Genomic DNA, 25,736 nt, shown 5'->3' on the forward strand with positions numbered 1-25,736 from the left:
TTCTACTGTAATTGTAGACTAGTAAGTAAACAGGTCCTAATGCAGGTTCCTTTATTTTTGTGACAGCCCTCTAGTGGACTCCTGAGGAACTGCAGTTTTTCGCCCATCAGCGCCCTGAAGTTTCTGAAGATTTGGTTCTCACCTTGGTGCCCTTAGACTTCTGGGCGGAGTCTTGAAGGACAGCTGGGGTCAGGTGCAGGTCAGGGGGTGGGGCTTTCAGCTGTCTGTCGGAAACCTGAACCTTCTCCTTCAGTCGGTATAAAACCTGCAGAACAAAAAGGACACAAAAACAGCAAGAATAAAATGACAATTAAGACGTTTACAGACTCTTAAAGTCTGGGTTAGGAGGATGCTGGGAGAATTTTACCTGCCTGACTGAAGTTTCAACAAATTCTACAGAGGATAGTTTCCTTGGTGTATTTTAGAGTCTCATTTTTGCTTTGTGTCATGTTTTTGATCCTGCTTATGCCTTGTTTATGTCTATGTAAAGCACTTTGACTTGCTGTTTCTATGAATGGTTCTCTATAAATAAAGCTGTCCTGCCTTGCCTTGCTTTCTTGGCTTCTTTGTAGTCTGAAGCGACCGTGTTTGAATGAGAAAATAGAGCTTCAGAGGAGCTGAGTGGTTGGAAAACACTTCATTTAGTTTAAGTGGCTTAGAGCCCCCTTTTAGTCCAACACAAAGCTTAACAATCATCTCCTCAATTACACACAGCCATGCCCAGAATAACACCCTTGTTTTTGATATTTTTACAGTTAATAGGACTGAGTTAAATCAGTAAGAATTCAATAATGAAGGACAGGGGGAAGGAATGCAAACAGAAAGAAGGCACAGGGAATAAACAGTTAAAAATAGGCTGGAGATCAGTTTAAATAAAGGATGTAAAAAAGATGTATTAAACTGAATCAGCACTGTGTTTTTTGTGCAAGGGCTCCCTCTTGTGGATGAGAGGCAACACTGCAACTAAAACTGTGCATTCATGTTACCGTCAACATTTTTCTTTTAAAATATAAAGTATAAATAAAAAATTCCTGTGCCTGCATCTTTGCCTGTATCTTTTCTTTCCCTTCTTTTACATCCTGTTAATCTACTGTGTGCACATCTCTGACTAGGCCTGATTCTGAGGAAACGGTGGATCAAACAGTGAAGTTAGGACAAAGGTGTGGCCTCACTTTCACCCAAACGTAAACTACTCTCCTGACCGTGGCCTCAGATTGGCAGCGAATCAAAGTGACTAATTTAGATTCAGCAGCATCATGGTAGTGATTAGGCTGATCTGTTTGTGTTTGTAGAGGAGAGTCCATTGATTGTTTTCTCCGGCCTCAATCATGAACCAATCTGTTACAAGGTTGTTTAATGCTCTCCGATTCGTCTGTGTTCACATGAGGACATTTACAAACAGACTGAAACACTCTCTGATTGGTCAGAATTTCTTGCAGGAAAATATGAACACTGCAACAATGCAATGGTGGAAGCCAAACTAAGCAGGTCATGTGTAACGCGCTTATTAAATGTGCTTAGAGATTTTGCATCCATGCATGTGGGAATCACTTTCACACTTTGGATTCAGCTGCACTTCCTCTGTTTCTAATGTTTTCTATGCATCTGTTGCATGTTTCTTTAGGTTGGTTGCATGCTTTGAGAAGTTTTCTGTGCACCGGTGTGTTTTAATGCATGTGTTTGCTGCAGCATTTTTTACCATCAAGCAGGTGATGACGATGATGAAGACTGTGAAGAAGAGGACAACGGCGTAGAAACCTTCTCTGCTCCACACATGATCCCTCTGCTCGCCCTGCAGCACGTTTTTCTGCAGAAAAATTACAGATTTAGTAAAGTGAGATGGATTATACATGTTATTTTTTAAGGTTCTAATGATTATCTTGTAAGACTTAGCTGTAGTGAGTGATCCGATCTATGCCAAAGTACAATGGTGGCTTGTAAGTAATCTATAGTTCAATCTCCTTTTGTTTGGGAAGAAACTTGCGGACATCTGAGCATGCTCTCTGTGGATTTTCACATATAAATAATAGCCAATAAAAGATTGTCTTCCTGTGTCTCATAGCCATCGCTGGTCTACTTCTGGTTAGACAAACTATCAAACAACAGCTGCTTAAAGTGTGTTAATTTGCAGGGGATTCGAGATTGAAACCTGAGATTTTTGGCGTATTGTTCCTTTAAAATCAGTTTGTGAGTTTGTGATTGGTTTCAGTGATGTTATTATCTCAGAGGAGCTGTCACATCCCTCACAGCTGTAATAATATTAATGTGATCCATGAAGCCGCTCTCCTCTTCCTCCCTCTGAGCGATGGGACTTTAATACTTCCATTAAACTTTCAGCAGCGCCGCTCTCTCTCTCTAATAATCCCAATCCATCCTCACCACCCGTCTCCAAGGGGACTAACTAGGCCGCTTAACGAGCTGTGGTTACCTAGGAGACCGAGCGGCAGCCACACTCACTCACCTCGGTGGAGACCTCGGTGATGCCGAAGTGTCCCAAGTGTCGGTGGAGGACTCTCACGTTCAGTGACTGGATGACCTCTTCAGCGGGACGGGGCTCCGAGTCGCCCGGCCTATCAGAGGACACGAAGAGCTCGATGCCGTTCTTCTTCTCCTGAAAAATAAAATGAATCAGTTAAGATATCGATCAATCAGAAGGGGTTGATGTTTTTAAAGTGAGTCTCTCACATTGAGGCGGTTGATGTGCACGCGTCCCGCAGGAACGCCGAGCGCCGCAGCTACACCCTCTCGAAACCAACGAAGAAGACTGACGTTCAGCCTTCGCACGTCCACAGCCAGGTACTGAGAGAGAGAGAGGGAGAGAGAGGTTTATTAAAACATTTTCTCTTTTCTAAACACTAATCAGACATTTATGTCTCTCCAGCCGAGACAGTCCAGGGCGTTTTCACAGTAGGCATGACTGTTTCATAAGAAAGAAGCTGCAGCAATGACAAACTCTCACATCTGTGCCTCATAGGGTTAATAGTGCCTCTACGGATGTGCAAGTGACCCATGCTATGGCACTAATACACCCACACACCATCATAGAACTGTGCTGGTAACGATCTGGGTGGGTCTTTTCCTTTTTTTAGCCAGAAGGACTCAACAGGAATTATTACCAAAAACAACTACAAAAGTAGACTCTTCAGACAACGACAGACTTTTCCACTTCAGGTCAGTCCGTCTCAGATGATCTTCGACCGAGAGAAGCAGGGTGGGGGTCTTTAGGATGTTGTTTGACTTTGCATAATAGAGTCTTAGTTGTATTAACTGACAGTGGTTTTACTTAAATGTTTCTGAGCCCATATTGTAATATCCATCACAGTTTCTAATGCCATCAGGGGGTCAAAGGTCACATTACTTTTTTTAATGTTCATATCTGGCCATGCCCCACATTATTCATTAAGCATGATATCAATCTCTTAAGAGAAATGAAGACAGGTAGAGCTAACGGCTAACTTTAGCCACACTCTACTCAGCATACCAGCCTTACATCATATACCCAATGTAGGTATATGTTATCGTTGCCATTATTCATTCTTCTTGTTTATTTAATTCTTTACAGGTTCCACTTTGACTCCGTCATGTGAATTTTCTTTTGGAAAAAGTAGACAATATAAGTTTTCACTGCTTTCTTTTTCTCTGAACACTGAACCAGATAACCTTAACCTGTTTTTGTAGCTGTCTGCCATGTTTACTTCCTCGTCTATGTCCTTGCTTGCTTCGCTGACTGCCTCTTGCAAGACCGTGTTCTTCGAGGCGCCTGGGAGTAAGACATTGGTGAGGGAACCATTAACGATGTCGATTGACTGAACCTATTGGAACTGGTTCTCAACTGGAACCGGGTCTTGATTCCCATCTCCAATCTAAAGACACAATAGCCCTGTGATGACTTTTTCTGAGCCGTTTCTCCTCTTTAGAAAGTCGGTCAAACAAATTTAAATGCACATTTGGCTGATCAAGGAAATAGCTGCTCAAGAACATCCTTAGTATATGGTGAAATCTCGTAATTCCCTTGTAACCGAACATTGAGGAACGTTCATAAACTGTTGGACATTTGCCGCTAAAGGAGAACCTCAGACCATCATCGATAATAAATGAGGGAGCCTTTCAAGAATGCTCCTTTAATTTCTACCCAATCATGGTACTATCACCTGTTACCTTTAGAATGTCATAGGCACTGTCCCAACTTTTTTGGAAAACATGTCTGTAGTTCCATATAGAGTTAGCTGTATTCTGCTGTATCATATTATATTGAAGGTATTGAATCCTGCTGTATCATTATGAAACGTATCCTCGTGTACGGTATTGTGTTTTGTTGTTTTGGATCATTTTCTACGTTTAGCACCTCATTGTTTACCGTGTCAGATCCTCTCACATGCTCTATAACATTGACTTTTCTTTTCTTGATTTACATGCTATCCTATTATTTCAGAATAAAACAGACAAGGTTTAAAATTGTTCAGCCTCCTGTAAGACAGAGACAGTCAGTCATCAGTGTTTTTGTCTCTCAGCCTCGTCTCCAAACAGATCGAATCACGCCATCATCTCTGCTGATATTTTATCTCTCTCTCTGCTCCCATCTGTCTGACTCCCCCCTCCGGTTCTCCCCACAGCCTCTCAGCTTTCAGCAGCAGCAATACACAGACAGGTGAGACGCTGGCTAATGACTCATCCTGGATTTTACTGCAATCAGAGTCCGCATGGAGCCAAAACAACAGGAAACGCAGCTTGAAGACGACCCCTGTGGGCTCACAGACACCAGCTCATATTTGATTAGCTTGTGTGGCTGGTGTTGTCAGACACACGGGCTAAAGACGCCATTTTTTCTCCAGAGGAAAGTCCACACCTTTTCTAAGCCTCTCATCTCAGGGAACACCACATTAATATTTTAACTATTTAAGAATCTCTCTCCAGCTACAGAACAGAGACAAAAGGAGCAGTGATTTTTTTATATGGGTATTGTCAACAAAAACTGAATTAGGGGATGGGAAATACAAAAGCACAGAACAGCTTGGACCTGGACTACGCCACTGACCCACTGCTGTATGTAAAAGTCACTTTAATAGAAAAACAATGACGGGCGTATGACCTGGATCTTGTCAGGCTGCACTCTTTCTTTGGCCAAAACATTTTTGAAAAGTCTGCTATCACATTACTGATAGCAGACTTTCATGTTACAGCTGTTGATGGGTAATCACAGCTGTTTTCCACTGACTGTATGGACATAGTCTTGGTGACACCACTCATTCATCTTAGAAGAGGAATTGTGAAGCCTAACAATGAAGGTTTCCATTTTGGAAATGCTGATTCCTCTAGGATTCTAGGTGTGCCATGGGCAAAAGAAGGTTAAAAACACCCACAGTGTAGAGAAGTAAAAAAAAGAAAAGTCTGTATCAAACTGTTTTTTGACAAATTTCAGTGCCTGCGTTTTGAAAATTGCAGCATACCACATTGCATCTTATTTGTAATTGATTACCCAGCCCTAGTTCAGAGAGGAAGTGTATTTTGCATAATATGTCCCCTTTATGCAAGCAAAGTAGTCCATCCAGCCACCATGATGTTTATAGCTGACTTGATTCCAATTTCCACTGTTTATTGAGAAAAACTAAACAAACTGCCCCAGGGAGAGAAGCCTTGCTTTTACAATGTCGTCATACAGCTGATGCGACTCTCTGTCCTGTAACGGGGCGTGGTTGCATTCACACCTCATTCCAACCGTCTCAGAGTGGTCTTGAATCGCGCCCAAGACCACCTCTGCGAGTGGGCCCAGCCCGGTACCTGGGTGCAGTTCGTTTGCATTCACACTGACCAAAATGAACCAGACTTTGGGCTCAAGTGTACCCAAATCCAGGACCGGGCTCCTGGTATGAAAGTAAAGGGAGGAGACAACGAAAATGTGCCTCAAGTGGACACTGGGCTGTCCACATCCATAGACTCCATAAAGCTTAATAAAAGCATTTTAAACTTTTACATACTGCTTACTTCAGTACTATGAGCTGTACAGTTTGACTTTGACCTTAGAGAAGACCATATAACACAATGCCATCACCTGAAATACGAGTTTCATGGGACTACTTAAAGGGATACCATGGCTATTTTTAAATATCCTAGAAAACGGAATTACCAGATTACTGCCTGACCTCAAACTCGACCTAAAATCACATCAATCTAGGCTACAGGTAAAGGTGATGCTGAGGGGGACCTGAAATCCCCCGGCTAGGTGTCTGCAGCTGCAGGCAATGAAAATAAAAATAAAAATTATTAGAGGGAATTAGTCACAAGCTAAGAGGTTAGTAGCGCCCTTTTAACAGCTTTTCTCTCTTAAACATTCTTACAAAGGAAATGGTGATGTACCAGACAGTAAATAAACCTTGTAGAGGAGGGGTTAGATTCAGATGATATCTACACAAGCTAACAAATCCAGATAAGGCATCCTAGCCATTAAGGATGGCCATCTGGCATCCAAATACACAGCATAGATGCTAATGCAGGTGTAAACAGGGTCAGAGACAGACCTGTTTGTTGAAAAGGAGGACGACTTTGCAAACCGGAAACTCCTGCTGCATTTCTTCCTAAAGCCACCGGACTCCATTCACAAAAACTGAGTTTTAGCAAGTGATTCTGCAGAACATATCAGACACTGGTCTTCTGCCGTCTGCACTGGTGCTGCTGTTGTGTTTCAAAGACTCGGTTTTCATCCCACACAGCAAAACAACACAAAAAAACTGACCAATCAGTGCAGCAGAAGAGCAAACACGCTGTTCTGTGAGTTAAAATCGCCGTTTTTATCAATGGAGTCTGCCTCTGCTTAAAAACAAACATGACTAGTTTCTTTCTCCACACAGAACACTGAGCTGCTCTTTTTAATCAGAATAAAAGAAGAGAAACATGAAGTCTGACCTCTGCGGCTTCCCATCCATCAGCTTCTACACACACAGACTGCTGCTGCACCGTGTGTGTCTCTGTGCGGCTGTGGGTGGTTGTTTGCTAATGGCTAAAAAAACAACATGTTCTGCTGCTACTTAATTCAATATCAGGAACAATAAAACACAGGCAGACAGGCTCTACACACTAAAACACACAAACAGCAGATGTTATTACCAGTTTGCTCTGGTTACAGATTGTTCTGCTACACAAACTCACCGCCGAGGAAATAAAACACAGAAACAAATCTGAAATGGCATTATTCCAACATTTTTTTTCATTGTTTTACCAGCCTTATGTTATCCAATAATACTGATCATAAAAAGTAAGAAAAAGACTGCTTGAGTTTCTAAATATTCAAGCAGAAAACTGAAAAAGCCAAATAAAGTAACATTGTAAAGTTTTCCACCATCTTTTGATTCGTGAAGTGCCCATTTCTTGAGAACATTTCTTAAATTGATAATTTTAAATCTAATTTTTTGTAGAAAATACTGCAGTAACAATATTTTTATGCATCATCTTAAAATAAAAATACGCACTACATCAACCCTGGCCTGGTCGAAACCCGGCTGACCTGGAGGCCCATAAAGGCCCTACTAGTCCACATGGACCATCACAGTCTGATTTCCACCATGCAACCTGTGGACTAACCCAGTGGTTCTCAACCTGGGGGTTCGGACCCCCTTTGGGGTCAGGGGACATTGAGAGGGGGTCACTGAAAAGTTTGTCAAACTGTTAATGGTTTCTAATGTTGAACGTATTTATTTGTGCCACTTTTTCACAGCTTTTCCCACCCAATTTCACCAATGTTATTTGCCACTTTTCATCAGTTTTTGCACATGTAAGACCCAATTCAGTCATTTTCATCACCTTTTCCAACCAATTTTAACACATTTTTGCTACTTTAAACCCATCCATCCATCCATTTTCTATACCATTTATCCCGTTCGGGGTCATGGGGGGGTGGAGCCTATCCCAGCTGTCATTGGTTGAGAGGCGGGGTACACCCTGGACTGGTCACCAGTCAATCACAGGGCTGATGTATAGAGACAGACAACCAGGCATGCTCACACTCAAACGGCCAATTTAGAGTCACCAATTAACCTAACGAGCACGTCACTGACGGTGGGAGGAATCTGGAGTACCTGGAGAGAATCAACATATGCACGGGAAGAACATGCAAACTCCACACAGGTAGGAAGGAAACCAGGAACCTTCTTGCTGTGAGGCAACAGTGCTAACCCCTGCGCTGCATCATTTTTTTGTCCATTTAAAACTCTTATCAGCACTTTTTTCTTCCTGTTTAAGTCACTTTTAACCAACTCTTGCCTAGTACCACCTGTTGTTGCACCTGTTAACCCATTATTTACTCCTTTTCAACAACTTTTATGCTCATTTTTGCCCAATTTAACTCCCTTTACCATGTATATGCCCATATTTGCCAATTTCTGCCTATTGTTCTGCCTCATTTAACCCATTTTAGCCATCTTCAACCCACTTCTGCCCCTTTTTAACCCCCTTTTAGCATTTATGTGCCTATTTTTGCAACTTGTTTCCTCTTTTTGTTCACTTTGATAACATTTTTGCTTCTTTGCTATTTTCTTATACTTTTAAAATACCATTTAACCACCTTTTCCACCAATTTTTGCCATTTTAAACCTATTTCAGCCATTTGACCTGTTTTAATTCTGCTTTAAAGAAAAGGAATTTACATTTTCCCACAAATGTTAACACATTTTTGCCATTTAAAACCCTTTCCACGACTGTTTTTTTGCCTGTTTTTGCCATTTCTAAACCAACTCTTGCCACATAACCCAAATGTTGCCTCTGTTGACCCATAATTGCCACTAATTACCCCAATTTACCACATTTTCTGCACAATTTTTCCCATTATAACCACTTTTTATTATCTGATATGCCCATTTTGCCAGTTAGACCAATTTCTGCCAATATCTGCCTACTTTTCTTTCTCAGTTAGCACTATTTTGCCAGTTCGTCGATTTTTCTTCCCATTTCACCATTTTTTGTTGCAAAACATCCCTGATATCCCTTTATCTTAAAGGAAATGCCTCTATTTCTATGTTCCATTGCATCTTTTGTTTACCTCAACTCCATCTGCCCCATTTTTCACTTAAAATATTTGATTATAGTTGAAAGGTGTAGGAAATTCAGGTTGTGATTCTCCATTAGGGAGATGGTGGTGGGTCCTGAACCTAAACCAGTTAAGAACCAGTGGTCTAGACTGAGTGTCTGACTGGGATTGAAGGCCTAAATTGATTAAAATATGAAGATAAGAGAAAGGATAACTGACAAATAACTCTACTCTACAGTCTGGTTCATATATCTTTTGCATGCTTATATTTCATTTTCATCTGTGAATCCTCCCATAGAAACCAGTGAATGGAGTTTGAAACAAAGCTTATTTCATAATTTTCCTCTGAAGAAATGCTTAAAATGCTGAGCTTATTATCTACAAGCTTTCTGGTGCAGCCTCTGTGAATTATTTCTGATGTGAATTGCAGTGCAACCAATCAATCAGAGCGCCGGTCAATGCTCCGGCAGGCTAAGAAATCAATTAAATAAAAATAAAAGTCTTAAATTCAACAAATAAACAAACTAAAAAAAAATAGAGCCAATAGAAAGAAGAATAAACGACTGAACAGCCTTACCGGGTGAACTCGTAAACATTGTTGATCCTCCCGTCGACTACAGGAAGCTTTTCACTCAATGAACCCTCACACTCACACTCACACTCGCCTGTCAGTCAGAGCCCAGGGACTTCTCGCTCCATTTCCTGATCTGGTCATTCACTGATCTCTGATTGGCTTAGAGGGGGCCCGAGTTCAACCTGCAAGCCTGATTGGCTGTTGTCCAGGTAATGCCATTAACCCGCTGCGCTTCCTGTCAGGATCAGGTGCTATTTATGTCACACACTCACACAAACACACACACAGTCAGAGCCATAACTGCTAATTAGCTGATAGCCCCCAGGGAGGAGCAGGGGGGAATCCAATTTGGACCAATCAGATCTAAGAGAGAAGAGCGGAGGTAAACCATGAGTATGTGAATGAAAAAATAATAAACTAGAACTACTGAGCCTTTATGAGGTTTACAAGAGGGGGGCAGTGGCAGCGCCATGGGGCTGAGGTGGCTCCTGTTGTACTGTGATTGGTGGAAATCTGATTTATTTAATGGTGTGATGCATTTTTGTATAAACTTGGAATTACAGAGCAAGTGAAATGCATGCAGGGCTTTCCTGCTCTTAATTAATTTATCATATTTTCTTTAATTGTTTCTTTTGTCATTTTCCTTTAATTCTGACCTCATATTTTATGTGTTATTTCAATGTATATTTGCCATTTTTAAATACTTTTAATGCTTTTTTTTTAAACCACATGTTGTTGATGTATTTTAAGTCTGCAGAGCATTTTGAATTGCTTGCATATGAATACTGCTGTATAAAGAAGTTACCTTGCCAGCTGTCAGCCAAACAGCCCACTACTCATGAAATCACAGTTGTGTACTTTTTTCACCATTGCTCTTTTTAATAAAATGGTTTGACTAACAACGTGCAATTACTCTCTACATTCTAAATTTGTAACATAACAATATGTAAACATAAAAAAATAATGTCAGATTACAAATGCATGGCTTTCCATTTAAACCAGCTGTCAGCTAAACAGCCAGCTACTTCTCACTACACTACAGATACTTTTTTCCACTGTTGACTCAAAAAGATCAAAGTTTTATTCACAAGTTGCAACACTTTTCCTGTACATTTTAGATTTATTTCAACAACTTAAAATAAAGCCATTTTAGATTAGTGTGCCGGGCTTTCCAGTAGGGCCATTTGTCAGCTAAAAAGCCCACTACTCACTAAATTACATCCATAAACTTGTTCCTACTGAGTTAACAAACAGTTTGGCTAATAAGTTTCAATTAGTAACTGTTTTTTTCAGTAGATTTTACATTTATTTCAACAATGTATCAATTTAAATAGTATTTTAGAGTAATTTAACTTGTTAGCCAACCAGCCCACTCTTCACTGAATTACAGCTTCTTTTCATCCATTTTCATCATTTCAACAACTTAAAGTAATATTACATTACAATGTGCGGGACTTTCAACTGGCACCAGCTGTCAGCCAAACAGCCCGCTACTCACTTCATTACAGCTGGCTACTTTATTCCCCATTGTAGTTTTAATAAAATAGTTTGACAAAAAAGTTCCCACTCTTTTTTTTCTTATACACTTTGGGCTTATTTCAACAACTTTAAATAAAGTCATTTCAGATCACAGTGTTTAGGGCTTCCATAAGTGCCAGCTGTCCGCCAAACAGCCCACTACTCACTAAAATACAGCTGGATGCTATTTCCCATCGCTGATTCAGTAAAACATTTTGCCTAACAAGTTGCAATTTTTTTCTGTATATTTTAGATTAATTTCAACAATGTATCCTCTTGAAATAAAAAAAAAATTACATTCCAAATGTTTCTTTGCTGATTAACTTTGTATTCCATTCACATAATTCAATTCCTGTCCCAAACTGTTGCTAAATATTCCTCAGACTGTGGGCCATTAAGAGTTGGATGATCACAATTTCATGGGGAAATTAATAAAAATTATTATTATTATTATTATTATTATCATGAAGTTAATAAATTAATCAAATCAATAAAGCACTTGAACCTTTCAGACCCCAACTAGCTCAGGTTTGAGGGTCATATTTATGTATAAAAAGTAAAATTTCTTTGTATAAAGCAAACATATAGCCTCTTGAAAAAGACAATGCTTTAAAGAAGGAATGGCTCCTAGGAAGAAACAGTATGGCTCAAGGTCAGTGTGTCATCAAAAGGAAACTCTGCTGTTTATCGTTTAATCACTGTCATTTTAAAAGACAAACAGCAGAGTCTCCTTTCACTATCTGCACTGATTTAAAAATATGAACTGCAGCGCTGATGCCACGAGAGGAGCGAGTCATTTTCTGCAGCGTGCTAGCCGTGCAGCTTCCCCTCAGAGCGCTGACGGCTAAAACGTGAGCACCACGTGCAACATCCAACTCAATGAGATCATGCACACACATACACAGCTGAATGAGTGGGTTGACGTGAGGTTAGTTGATTATTCACGCTTGTGTTGGTTCCTTTGAGAAGAAATGGCTCCGGTTCAGAGCAGAGCAGAATAAAGAATCTGACAGAAGACCTTTTTTTTTTCTTTTTTTTTTCTTAAAGGCTGAGCGGAAAATTTGACAGAATTAATTTCATATTAATATCCCCGTCCTCCTCGCAGCATCGTCTGAAGATAAACACATCCATAGGCCATCAAATTTACTCGGTTACAGCAGCCAGAGGCACTTTGTGGCAGGAAATTGCTGCGATAAAGCCAAATTAGATCAACTTTCAATGTTGCAAAACACACAAATGTGATTATAATAGGCATGAGCAGATAGCTGAATCACTGCTATTTGTAATACAATATTTATTAGAAGTCTGCAATGGAAATGGTCTTTGGCTTTATAAGGGTGCTGAATTCTTTTGTGTGTTTTTGGCTATTATGGCCTATGTGTTGTATTTATTTAAAGCAACAATCTGTGACTTTTCCACCATAAAATAGTTGTTTCATGACATTATGATAACTTTAACCTAGGAGAATGGCGTCCATCCTTCCACAGAGCACCCTGAGTGCGAGACTTTCAATCTCTGGTTCACACACCAGCCTCCAGCTAAGAGGAAGCCAGTTAGCTTCAGTACTGCCTACATCTGAGGGGTGCATGTTTTATCTAAAATAATTCAAAACTGCTTGTCAACGTTCCTGTAGCGTGTTAAAACAGGAAGCAGATAAAAGGTTCAGTGCAAACAGAGCCCAGGATGAATCATGTTTCCCTCCGTGGGTTTGAGGTGGCGTCAAAGTTCCCCCCACTCGCAGACAGCCGCTATGAATTATTGAACACTTCACACACACTGACGCTCTCTCTTCAGTGTGTGGGCTGAAATATGAACTTGAACACACTGACCCCGCATACTGTGAATTTATTTTGCTCTTGTAGCTTTAAAAATAAAACCTAGAAATTATGAGGGGAAAAAACTGACATCTAAAGCAGGGGTGTCAAACTCAAGGCCTGGGGGCCAAATCTGGCCAGTAGCACAGTTAAAATTGTCCCACAAGATCGTATCACATTTTTTATTAGAACTGGCCCTCAGTTATGAGGTCTGCTGGTTTCCCCCAGTATAAAAATGTAAAGTTAATCATATTGATTCAATATATCCTTGTTCAGGCATACAAAATAGAAAACGTAAAAATAGTTAGATAAAAGTCAGGATATGGAAAATAAATTTATTTTTGTTTTCATTTAACATTTCCAATTTTGCAACACACAGTTACGAATTAAACTTGTGATTTTGACATTTTATCTCACATTTTGACCTTTAATATTCACAGTTTTAGATTTTAAGGCATGTCTTGGCATTTTTAACCCATTATTTACAGTTTTATCTCATGTTTCCACCTTTTAAACTTCTAACATTAAATTTTAGACTCACAATTTCAAATTTAATTTCATATTTTGACCTTTTAAGCCCATTACATTATAATGTTGTCTTATATATTGACCTCGTAACTCATTACCTCAGCCTAGGGGGTTATGTGATCGGCAGAGTTTGTTAGTTAGTTTGTTCGTTAGTTAGTTTGTTAGTTAGATTGTTAAATTGTTAGCAACATAATTCAAAAAGTTATGGACAGATTTTGATGAAATTTTCAGGAAATGTCAGAAATGGCCTAAGGAAGAACTGATTAGATTTTGGCAGAGATCTGGATCACCATCTGGATCCAGGAATTTTTTTAATGATTCGTTACTATTTGGAGATAGGGCTAATGGTGGAGGTCTGCGCTCTCCCAGTGCTTTTCTGGTTTTTTAATTAAATCTCATATTTTGACCATTAAAACTCATGATTTTGAATTTTATCACATAATTTTGACCTTATAAACTTATGATTTCAAATTCTATCTTTTATTTTTACCTTTTATATTCACAATTTTAGATTTTAAGGCATGTCTTGGCATTTTTAACCCATTATTTACAGTTTTATCTCATGTTTTCACCTTTTAAACATCTAACATTGAATTTTAGACTCACAATTTCAAATTTTATTTGATATTTTGACCTTTTAAGCCCTTTACATTCTAATCTTATATTTTGACCTTTAAAACTCGTGATTTTAAATTTTATCACATTATTTTGACCTTTTGAACTTATAATTTCAATTTTTTACTTATACTTTTACCTTTTAACTCATTATTAAACACGTGATTTTACATTTCTGGCTTATTTTTGACCTTTTAAATTCAAAATTTCTAATTTGAACTCAGAACTTGACCTGTAAAACTCACAATTTCAAACTTTTTCCTCATATAATTGCTTTTAAATCATTTTGTCTTTGAATTTTGTGTTTTGCCCTTTTTAACAAATAAGTTTGACTTTTTATCTGAGATTTTGAGCCTTTAAACTTATGTTTTTGACTGTTTTAAATCTCATAAACATCAGTTTCAGATTTTTTTTCCCATAATTCATCACTTGTGAAAATGAGGTTGACAGTTTATGGGTAAATGTTGACCCTGTTGGGCCCTCAGGTTAGACCTAAATTCAGAATCCGGCCCCCTCTGTGAATGAGTTCAACACCCCTGATCCAAAGGCTCAAATAAAAATGTCTAAACAAAGATTAAAACCTGCAGCTCAAGCTTAGCATAGCTTTAACCTTCATTTTATTTTAAAATGTTGAATGTTTGATACCTTTTCAACCTCAAAACAACACCATCTTCAAACTGAATGACTGAAAACTGAAAAAGAACAGAAGCATTCCCCTAACAAGAGTTAAAATCATTAAAAGTTCCAGGTAAACTCCTGAAAATTGTCTGAAATGCAAAAGTATGTTGGCAACATTTTCATACTTTGGCTTTGCAAATGCATTGCTGTAATTTAGACTTTTTTGATTGCAAACAATAAATTAGCTGATGCTGGGTGCCTAGAATTTTTGTTCTTCTGCTATCAAACAGGTTTTCAGGTTATTTTACTTATTTTTCTTCTGATTATTCTCTTGAATAGTATCACAGATTTAATTCTGATACTGTGACGACCCAACAACCTTCACACAGATGATGAGTCCCTGTTTCACAGCAGACTCTGAGACAGGAAGTCAAAACTGGATTTAATTCAGCAGCTTTTCAGCTTCACTAACAGACACATTCAGTTTTTTCCTGCTTCGCCACAGCCAAGTTTGTGTGACAACCAGCCTGCACGTGCTGAGAGAACCTCGCAGGGGAGCAAAGGCCAAGCACACACACACATGCACTGACACACACGCTGTGATGTCTTCAGGCTGTGATGCAGAGATATGAGGTGACTGGGCTCCATCTGGGACTTACACAACCTCTCTGCCTCTCAGCCTCCGTCTCTCCATGCTTCCTTCACTGATCGGATGTTCAACAAACACCAGAATCACTGGTTTATGTAACGTTTAGATTCAATACTACACAATATGATATGATATTGATGCCTTGGTCTTGTTTATTTTGCTGCTCATAGTGATCATATTCAGTGTTTTAGCTGGTTTAGCAGTTGTCAGTCTACTTAGCTCTGTAGTGTGCTGGGACCTCCTACAGGGGGCAGCATAACCTGATAAAGAAGCATAAATGTCATCCTTATTCAGCCAGCGACATGCTTTTACTTCCTTTGTTCAACAGAGCAGAACTTCCCAAGGAGCAACAAGTACATACATGAGAATCGAGCCTAAACAACAGGCTTTAAAGTGCAAATAGTCTGATAAATAAAAAGGTAACTGTGCATTAGCTTAGCTGCACTGCAGATATGATGCAAGGTTTCACTTTGGACCTTAGATGGATCAAAACACAATGAGAAAGGACAAAATAAACGTATTTAAAATGTGATTTATTATAGAAGCTAGGAATGGGTGGTGATATGGTTATACTACACATTAGAATATTTAAATATATCCACAGTATTGCTTTAATTACCATCATGATAATAACCATACATGCTGCAAAAGCAACATAAGACACATCAAAACCATAAAAATGTTTTTAAATGTTTAAGCTTATCTTAACCTCTTTTAATGTCAAATGCAGATGAAGTTAATCGATGCTTGGTGGTTATTTTGGGTGCTTAGGTAACTTTTATAAGCTTCCTGTAAAGTTAACCTGCAGCTGAATGGAGCTCGCCATTGATGCGCATGGATATGAATAATATTAAAGGATCATTTTTACTTGTTTAAAAGCTCACAGTCTCCACTGTGGACCCTAATCTTCGCTTGGAAACTCAACATCAGCTCCCTCATCAAAAATCAACAGAGGACAATGGTGCACTTCTGCTGAGTCCAGCCTTAACTTCTCGATAACCGCCTGGTACACTGCAGCCAACAGACTGCAGCGTATCATCCACTCTGCAGAGAGGGTGACTGACTGCATGACCTTTAGGCCTCCAGGACTCTGAGGCATGCTGGTCCTCTGTCAGCCCGGACATGGACTTTTTGAGGCAATCTCCACCAAAACCTCCCACCATAAGAACACTTTCCTCCCCTCTGCTGTCAGACTAAGGAACAGTACTCTGGCCCTCTCCCTACAGACTCTAACTGAACCCCAAAAGTTATTTAACTTTTGATAAACTGTGTCACTTCTTGTTGTTTACAACAGCCCTGGTCTGGAAGGCATTTTAACGATCACATTCAGAGAAAAACTGTCACACAGCCGCCAAACCTTGCTGCTACAGTCGGTCCTTGGTTCTTCTTCACTGCTCTTCACACGGTAGCGCGTGAATGCGGTGCTTTCCGGCAGCAAAGAAGAATTGATTTACGGTTTACGGTGCTAACATTTAGCATCGCTAAACGAAGCAAAATATAAAGTTAAACCAAACGTATCGAATCAGTGAATAAACTTGTGTACTCGCCAATACCAAAACCTGCATTGTAAGCAGTATCTGATGTATTTCTGATACTGGTGTCAGATTCTGAACATTTCTAACCTCTAGTTTTAAAACTACACACGATGTGTGCTGTAATCATTTAGAAAAATGCACTGTAAACTATGCACTAGTAAACCTGCACATGCATAGAGTTTCTACTTTTGCACCATTGTACACAGTTATATTTTTACTTTGCAACTATGTTTTGTTCTATAACAATCTATCAGAGTCTATTTCCTTTGTCTATACTATTTCATTCCTAATATCCTCTTAGTTTTTTTTATCCTTCCTCTTTGTTTTTTATTTTGCACCAAACAACTTATTTTGTAAAAATGTACTTGGCAATTAAACCTGATTCCAATTCTGAACATTACTGCACATTCCCAGATCCTCTGATAATAGTTTTGGATTATTATTTCTTATTTTACCTCTGGGGGAAGGGAGGAAAAGAGAGCATGTATGTGCCATATAGAAAGACTATAGTATAGGAAGAGTCCAGATGTGTCTCAGTTTACCTGTGAAGTGTTAAAAGCTTCAACAATATATCCCTTCCAGCGCTCCTGTAAATGTCGCCTTATAAACATTGTGTTTAAGCATTTTGTTAAAGGATTGAATGAAGCACTTGTAGAGGTGCATGCTCTGCTCACTGTGCTTGCACATGCATACCAAAAAGTGCTTGTAAAATGTGATTTTTTAAACTATACTCTATGCTCTAAATACTGTATACCCCAGGGAACATTTGGGGAGGGTTTGGCAAAATAAACACAGCCCAATCCTGGGAGGAAATGTATGGATGCATTTTTTAACAGCTTTGTTATCACAGGATAACGGGATTAAGGCATGATCTTGAGAAAACACCCAACAACTGCTGATTTCCACAGTAACATGGAGTAAAACAAGATATATGAATTCATTCTTTGCCTTCATTTCCCAGGAAGTTCCACTGAGTTTAAAATCTCTTTTTTAAGTGTGGCCTGGACAAGGAGGCAGCTGAACAAAACCTCCCCCCCAAAAAAACACTTAAAACACATCTGAAAGCATAACAGGGAAAGTACAACAATTAAGATTGCATTTCAAATTATCAGAGGCTTTTAGAGAAGAGGAACTACACATTTCTGTCCTTTTAATCTCTCTGCTTAGCTATATCTGTAAATTAAATTTCTGCTGCTTTTGAAGGTTATTTATACCAAAGGTTTTTTGCAGGATTTGTTAAAACTATTTTAGCTTCCATATGTAGAAGGTCTTCATGGCCTTATTAGAAACATGTCTGCACAAAATAAGGTAAAAAAATGTTGGATTTGTCTCAATAAAGTCTTTAAATGTAGATAATATATATGCATAAAAATCAGACAACTTTTTCAATCTTGTATTTCAGGTTTTCTCTCATTACATTTCAAGGCTTTTTCCTGACATACATGTCCTTTATTGCATCCATCCATTATCCACCAGTCATCATGGAGATTTGATGGAACGGCAGCAGCCTGCGGGGACAGGTCATGTGACCACACTTCCAGGAAGTCAATTAACACAGAGGAGAGTTACGTAACGCGGCGTTTAGCCTCAGAGCGGTTTTCCATTGATAAAAGCAGAAATGAGGAAAAAAAGAGGCTGAAAACGTTGAGTCATAGTGTGATAAGAGCTGTTAGAGGATCTCAAAATAATCACAAAGAGAAAGTAGTTCTAGCTGATTCTGAATGATGCTTCTTCATTAAACCTGCTGAGTAAAAAATGGTACATTTCTTTATTTGGTAGTCATCTTTATAGACTCTTTAAATAACTGAAGAGTTTATTTTACTACCAAAAAAAGCCACTGCACATTCAGGTAACCTGAAAATAAATATTACATTTACTATGTCACAAATTTAGACTTGGTATGAATGTTTCATAGCACTCTCAGGGAGAGTGCGTGTGTAGAGAGAGTGTTTTATTTAGCAGGCGCTGTGCAGAGTAACCTTAATCCAACTTTAAGGACCCCGGTGCCCCGACTGTTCCAAACAACTAAACCACAAACAAACCGACAGGTAAGGAGCGTTTACAAGCCTGTCTGCTGGTTTCAACATCTCCAGATTTTCTCTCCACTAACTCTGGATATGCTGAAACAAATGCTCTGATTTTGCAAAGGATCGTGGGAGTCTTGGCAACAAGACTTCAGAGCTAAAACATGCAGATATGCAGGTAATATGTCATCTGAATCATTTTCCTATGAATAATCTCTAACATCCAGGAATCAGACCTTATAAAGAGGAAAATTCTGCAGTTTAAACAGCAAGATTCTTAGTGATTGAAATAAGAGAAGATGCAGAGGCTCTGCTTGTCAACAGCTAATTGATGCTGACAAACTCTTAATCTCAGAACCCTTCAGCAACCATCGTCTCTCATCATCTGATAGATGTTACCTCGGGGAACAGATGTTAAATTCTCCGTACAATTCCAATGAAACCAGCAGTTTTTGCTGAAACTATTTCCACAAAAGACTACCTTAACATGCTGTTAATCAGCCTTTACACTGTTATTTCTAGGGCCATAATATCCTGGAGTAGTGCAGAAGAGTTTAGGACAGGGGCAGCTACCATTGACCACTACGTGGAGCTGCAGCACTTGGCAATTTAACCCTGCATCTCTTCAAAATAGCATGTTTAAATCACCTGACAGTGTCAGAAAAATGTAACCTGGCATGCCAGATGGATTTGTTTCACACATATATCTGGTAAACCTCCCATAGACGGTGTTTGGGAAAGGGTATAGCCTTTGAAAAAAAACTCGGAGGGTGATTGGATGAACGTTCTGTCTGTCGCATCTTTGCGTGCCAATCAGAGCAACAAAACGCGTGACGTAGCCGCTACCGAAGGAGTAAACTCCATAGAGAGCTGCATAATGCGAACCATGGCGACTATAGACATGTCAGTACACGACTTTTGATATTTTTGAAAAGAAAAACAACTCACTGCTGTTCTTTGTTCTTCTTTTACCTAAGAAATGTAGTGAAGTTCTGATAAAACTGGCACATAAGCAGCATCCACGCTAATGTCTTCCACCATAACTGCACCGGCCTTTTGTTGCTGCTTGCTTACGTCACTACTCTGCCGCGCCCAAAGCACTGCCCCTCGTCACTGATTGGTCCTGTCACTTTTTAACCGGTCCAAAATGGTTCAGACAGGAGTTTGCAATATGGATTTGCCAGTGAGAAACACGGAAACAGGCGTATCCATCTGCTTCGCAAGGTTAAGAAAAACGGCAATATTAACTTAAAATGGGAGTTACGTAACTTTTATACAGTTCTCAGTATGCTATTCAAATCCACTAAATCAGAAGACTCTGTTGGGAGCTAGCCTGAGCCTTTAAATAAAGACACAAACTAGCCCTGACGTGATTGGTGAATTGAAGAAAAGAGATGGCCTGTAAAAGGATGGGAATAGTTTTCATGACAGAAGACAGCCAGCTAGGCAAGCTCACCCCAATGCCGGTCGGCTTGGCCTCCGGCCTTGCTTCCTGTAGTCCGCCTTTTGGTGAGTGGCAAGTCTAAGCTTTATTTGAGTCCAGTTTTACTTTGGGGCGTTTCACCCAAAAAATCTGGAATACACGTCGCCCCACTATACATGGTGCTCCATCACTAGCAGCAAAACAAAGCCCTACACCCAAACTGCTTCTTTCCTGACTGAGATTATCCAGAGCGCTCAGAGACTGAAAGGAGGAGGACACAGAGGCAGCACGACACCTACAGTCAAGTTGGGAGGAGGCAGAGCCGGCGTTGTGCGAGAAGGCGGAAGCTGGGAAAACAAGCAGGCTAGGCTAAGAGCAGCCCCACACAAACCTGCCGCACTGAGCACCTTTATCGCAAATACCCGCTCCCTTGCCAACAAAATGTACGACACAAGGCCGCGGATTTCTAACAGTCACACAGATGACTGTGTCTTGATAATAACAGAGACCTGGCTGCATGAAAACATCCGGATGTGGAGCTAGTAGGCCGCACCATATATGAAGCGGACCAGACACCGGACTCTAGTAAGACTAGAGGGGGTTGCTGGCTCTCTCCTCCCTCCCCTTAAAGACATCCACCAGAGTCTTCTCCACAAGCAGGCCTCCAGGATCCTGATGGACCCCTCGCACCCTGGACACTGTCTGTTCAGCGTCACCCACACTAACCCGTACTGAGCATCTTTCTCATGGGTGCCCGCTCCCTCGGGGCTGTGGATTTCTAATCACCATTTGGACGGCTGTGTTAGCTGCTACAGAGGAGACTGCCAAACGAACTTTCGTTTTATTTTTACTATGTAGTGACAAAAAACAATAGTCTTTCTTGCCCGCTAGGGGGTGGTTCCATGGATGTGTGATGTCAGGTGAGAGCTATGAGTTTTCAGATAAACTCTCAGTTCAGTCCAAAAGTCACGTTAGTCGCCTTTCCTTCTTATTCTGATACTCAGGTCAAACTTCACTGGTTGTTTAGGCTTTAGCTACACGCCTAAATGCACTGGCTGCTGCTACGTGTTTGGCTGATTAGATATGTTTGTAATAACTAGCATTAACAGACGTACCTAATGAAGTGGCCGGTGGCTGTAAGTCTGTATACAGAAAAAATGCTGAGATTTGATGGACTAAAGGTCAAAACTTTGATGGTTCTCAGTCCCTCTGAAGCCGTCTGTGTCATTAACAACCTGAGCACACCTGTCTGTGTCTGTCTCGATGTCACTCTGAAGGTTGCTGCTGTTTTTTTTTTCCGTTATATAACATCCCATTGTGAAGGTAAGTGGGTCTCTCTCACACATGCTCATGATCGGTGTTTCCATGGCAACAGAGAGTGCAGCATCCCTCCTCCAGCAGCGCCTTAGCAACATTAAAGTCCGCTGTCTCCTCATCCATCATTCACCTACTGTCTGTTTGCTGTGACCTCCCGATCTCGTCCGTAACCTCTGTGAGGGAGGAGACCGCCTTATTTAATCAAAACATCACATCAGAGAACCGGGGTGGGAGTGAAGGAGAGCTTACTCACACCGGCTTCCAGAAATTTCTAATCAGCAGCTTTCAGTCGCTGCAGTTTATCGGGTTGTCAAACGGAGGTCTGAGATATGAGCTGATAAAACCGAGGGAGTCAAAGCAAACATTTTAGACCGCTGCAGATGTTTAAAGACTGCAAGATTGTCAACATGTTAGCAGCATGTGTTTTCAAAGAAAAAAATCCATTATTTTAGTGACTGACGGTATAAAAAGGTGCCTAAACTCTTAATAAAACTGCATCAAGACAGGTATATAGGGGAGGATTATTCACCAAAAATTAGAGCCAAACTCATTCCCACTGTCTAACACTGAAGGACTATAGGCAGATCTTTTTGCCCGATTGGCATTCATATCAATGACAGGAGCCTTAGCCCAATTCAAGGCTTTTTTGTAAGGCTGACATCCCTCAGTTGGTTGGTCAATGACCTCCCATCCAACCGAAATCTAGAGGGAAAATCACAGCCGTGGATGATCAACAAAAAGTAAACACTGGTGGGGGGTGTGGGACCCTGTCTGCTCTGTTGTTGTCAAAATAAGATGGAAGTATATATGATACAACCAATCTATGGCCAACTTAAAAGATTACCAAAAAAAGCAATCTTTTTGAGATCATAAAGTCGTATATTTCCAGGGAAAACAAACTCTGAATTTAAGAGTTGGGGAAAAAAACTATCTTTGGCTACTTTTGTGTTCCTAAAGTAATGATACATACAAGTAAAGGAGTGTAAAGAGCTTACACAGAAATCTTCCACAGCCAATTTCCACCCAGCATTGCTGTTTGTGGTGGGAAATTCATGTCTTTTTAGACATCTGGATCAACTTTCTCAGCTTGGTATAAGAGCCGTTTTTTGCTCCGTAACAGCTCTTCGTTTGGTACCAGTTTGGCTTTTTAAATGTTGACAAAATGGGGGAGAAGAGCTGTTAAAGAGGCACAGTTAACCTTTTAGAAAACAATCTATTGTTTCGTAAAGTGGAGGGATCATACTCATGGCCTGTAGGACCATTTCAAGCTTTAACATAATACCCTACCCCCGTTCTCACTGATTCCTAACCACTGTCCTACACTTCCTGCTCCCCATCTGACAATTGTATGACATTTGCACATGACTGCAAACAACCTACAGCCAATAAGAGTGGGCAGACTGAGCCACATCATGCTATCTTTACTCAAAAGTTCCACCATTTACCAAAGAGTTCTGCTTTAATATATTTTGCTAGTCTGGCCTAACTGTTGACTACACAACTCAACACTACAGCACGATTTCCTGTGGTATTGCAAAGTTTGATTCATATCTGTGTGCTTCCAAAAAAACGTGCAGAAGTGCAGGAGAAATTAATGCAAAGCTCTTTCTGTATGCATAACCAACATAAAGACAAGACAGACAAATATTCATGCTCACTCTTAAGGACAATTTAATTCATTCATACATTAATTATTTCATTTTAAAGTTAGGCAGTTGCACGATGAAAATGGCATATTTGAGAGGGCTTTTATTTTGAAAGTCCACATCAGATTGCCTTGTTACTGTGCCAGATATATTGTGGGGTTTTCAGCTATCACTCTAAGGTGGAATGAGTCTGTGGTAACAGGGGGGTTTCTTAATTATTTCAACTGAAAGTTGGGCAGTTATTTCCCTTATTCTTTCATTTTAAACTTAGGGAGACTTACTGGGAGGCTAAAGAGTCATAGCTGTCAGTCAGAACATTAGTGCTGCCCAGTTAAATCTGACTGAAAGCTGCAGATAAAGATCACAAATGAGCTTTCCTTTCTCCATTCTCTCTCACCCAATCAGGACACAGAGTACTCACCACAGTAACCAGATGGCGTGCAGACACCACCGCGTGCTCCGGATGCACCTCGTGATGTGGTCGGGCCAGCAGGTTGAGGCTCTGCTGCTCGCTGGACTCCTGGCGAAACCGAGACTCGAGCGGGTCGGCTGGCATCGCTTTGTCTAACCTGTCAGGGTGCTGGTGATGAAGATGATGGTGGTGGCGATGGAGGTGGAGGTGCAGGCGGTGGGGGCGGGACTCTGGAAGGCCGTCCTCTTCGTGTCGCTGGTGGAAGTCATTCTGGTGTTGATGAGGGGGAGAAAGACGACTGGAGCGGCGAGAAGGGAAGAGACGGAGCTCGTGATCACCAGATGATGACTCTGAGGAGAAGAAGAAGAAGCTAGACGTAGATAAACAAGAAGTGTGTTTGTGATTATGGCTGCAACATTTTTAAGATCTGTGAGACTATCATTCTTATGCAGAGGTCAGGATAAGTTTCTTCAGTCTCCTCAGTTCTGAAAAAAGCGTGGGACTGCTAGATTTTGCCTGCAACTGACTGCAGTTTCTGAAGCCCTCAGGACTCGTCCCTGATAATCTGTCATAACTGCAGAGGGCTTCTGCAGATTGCAAACTATTTGCAGCTTTTGTTAAACACAGAAAGCTGCACTTTTAAGTCCATTATTTCCAGCTTTACCTCTTCTTTGTTTGATATTGAAAGGTAAGAACAAAGTCTCAACCTTCTGCAGCTTTCAGATAAGGAGCTCTGAGGAGGGATTGCACTTCAGTGTCACTTTTAAGACTTAAGAAAGAATGAGAGGAGCAGCTCGTTCCTCCTGTCTTTTGAATGTGGAGAGCTTCATTGCAGCAGGACTCTCTCACAGAGAGACACCAGGATGAGGGATGAAAGCAGAAGATCCCATCTGTTTGAGTCTCGGCTGTCACGTCGTCTTTAGTCAGGACGGCGCTTTCATCAGGCTGAGAGGAAACCCCTGCACGCCGCCTGAACCACCCAGCCGTGATGAAGATGAACACTGCATTATTCATCCTCGGTCTTTATTTATCCTGAGAGAAAAAAAAAATCGACTGAGCAAAGCACTTTTCGAGGCAGCATCCGGCTTCACCGTCACAGCTAGAGACACTCATACTGTGAGCTGAGATGGTACTTCCGCTCTATTTAAAGAGCGCACAAAGCAGAACCTGGAGCAGCTGGACCTCAGCCCAGTCTCGATCATTTATAGTGTTTTAGCTGATAGGAGGCTAATCATCCCTTTTAGCAATCAATAATATATATAAAGCTTCATGTTTCAGAAAGACTAAAGATAGATTTTTATGTAAAAGAGCAGAAAGAGGAGTGCCAAAATGTCTTCTCTATTTACATCCACCTCTCATCAGCAGTCTTTCTACGATGATTTAGACCTCTCTATACCCAGATTCTGCAGAAGAGTGCAGACAAGGTGTTGCAGTTACCTGAATCTTGTAGCAAAGATGAACATGAGGCCCTTCAACTCAGTCTCAAACATTTGTGATCTAAACAGGTCGTTCTGAAGAGATCAGTGCCTTCAACTGTGCTACTGGGATGGATGCCATCTTTGCAACAGGACAGAAGGTGAAATTTCCTCCCTGCTGGATATTCCACAGTCAACTGTAACCCTCAATTTCCACATAGGACGGCTGTGCCGCACACCGAAGAGCCGCAGGTTTGCTCCGACAGAAGGCAAGTGACCTCGCCCACTGGAAGCGTGGCCAGAGCGCTGCGCTGCGATGCGCCCTAGTCAGCGGGCAGAGATCAAGTGAGAACTGCGAGTTTACACAGGAATAGTATGCCAACAGCGGACAATTTTGCCTTTTGGGGTTGATTTATCATCCTTTATGGCAGGGGTGTTGAACTCAATCACAGCAGGGGCTGGATTCTGAACTTAGGTCCAACCTAAGAGCCCAACAGGGTCAACATTTAAACAAAAACTGTCAACCTCATTTTCACAAGTGATGAATTATGGGAAAAAAATCTGGAACTGATGTTTATGAGATTTAAAACAGTCAAAAACATAAGTTTAAAGGCTCAAAATCTAAGATAAAA

The 25,736-nt window shown here is 40.6% G+C and overlaps 1 protein-coding gene across 2 annotated transcripts in view; it reads right to left on the reverse strand.

Moving 5' to 3' along the window:
* The window catches only part of ptprr (protein tyrosine phosphatase receptor type R), a 49,447-nt gene that overhangs the window by 16,799 nt on the left and 6,912 nt on the right, over positions 1–25,736 (reverse strand). For both annotated transcript variants that reach the window (XM_041781296.1, XM_041781295.1), the window contains 5 exons: positions 23,699–24,039; positions 2,686–2,799; positions 2,462–2,611; positions 1,700–1,807; positions 143–265 (listed from right to left, as the gene is read on the reverse strand). In XM_041781296.1, coding sequence (XP_041637230.1) covers positions 143–265; positions 1,700–1,807; positions 2,462–2,611; positions 2,686–2,799; positions 23,699–24,039 — 836 coding nt within the window. The remainder of the gene's footprint in view (positions 1–142; positions 266–1,699; positions 1,808–2,461; positions 2,612–2,685; positions 2,800–23,698; positions 24,040–25,736) is intronic.

This window comes from Cheilinus undulatus, linkage group 23 (assembly GCF_018320785.1).
Source record: "Cheilinus undulatus linkage group 23, ASM1832078v1, whole genome shotgun sequence".
NCBI classification, from domain to species: domain Eukaryota; kingdom Metazoa; phylum Chordata; class Actinopteri; order Labriformes; family Labridae; genus Cheilinus; species Cheilinus undulatus.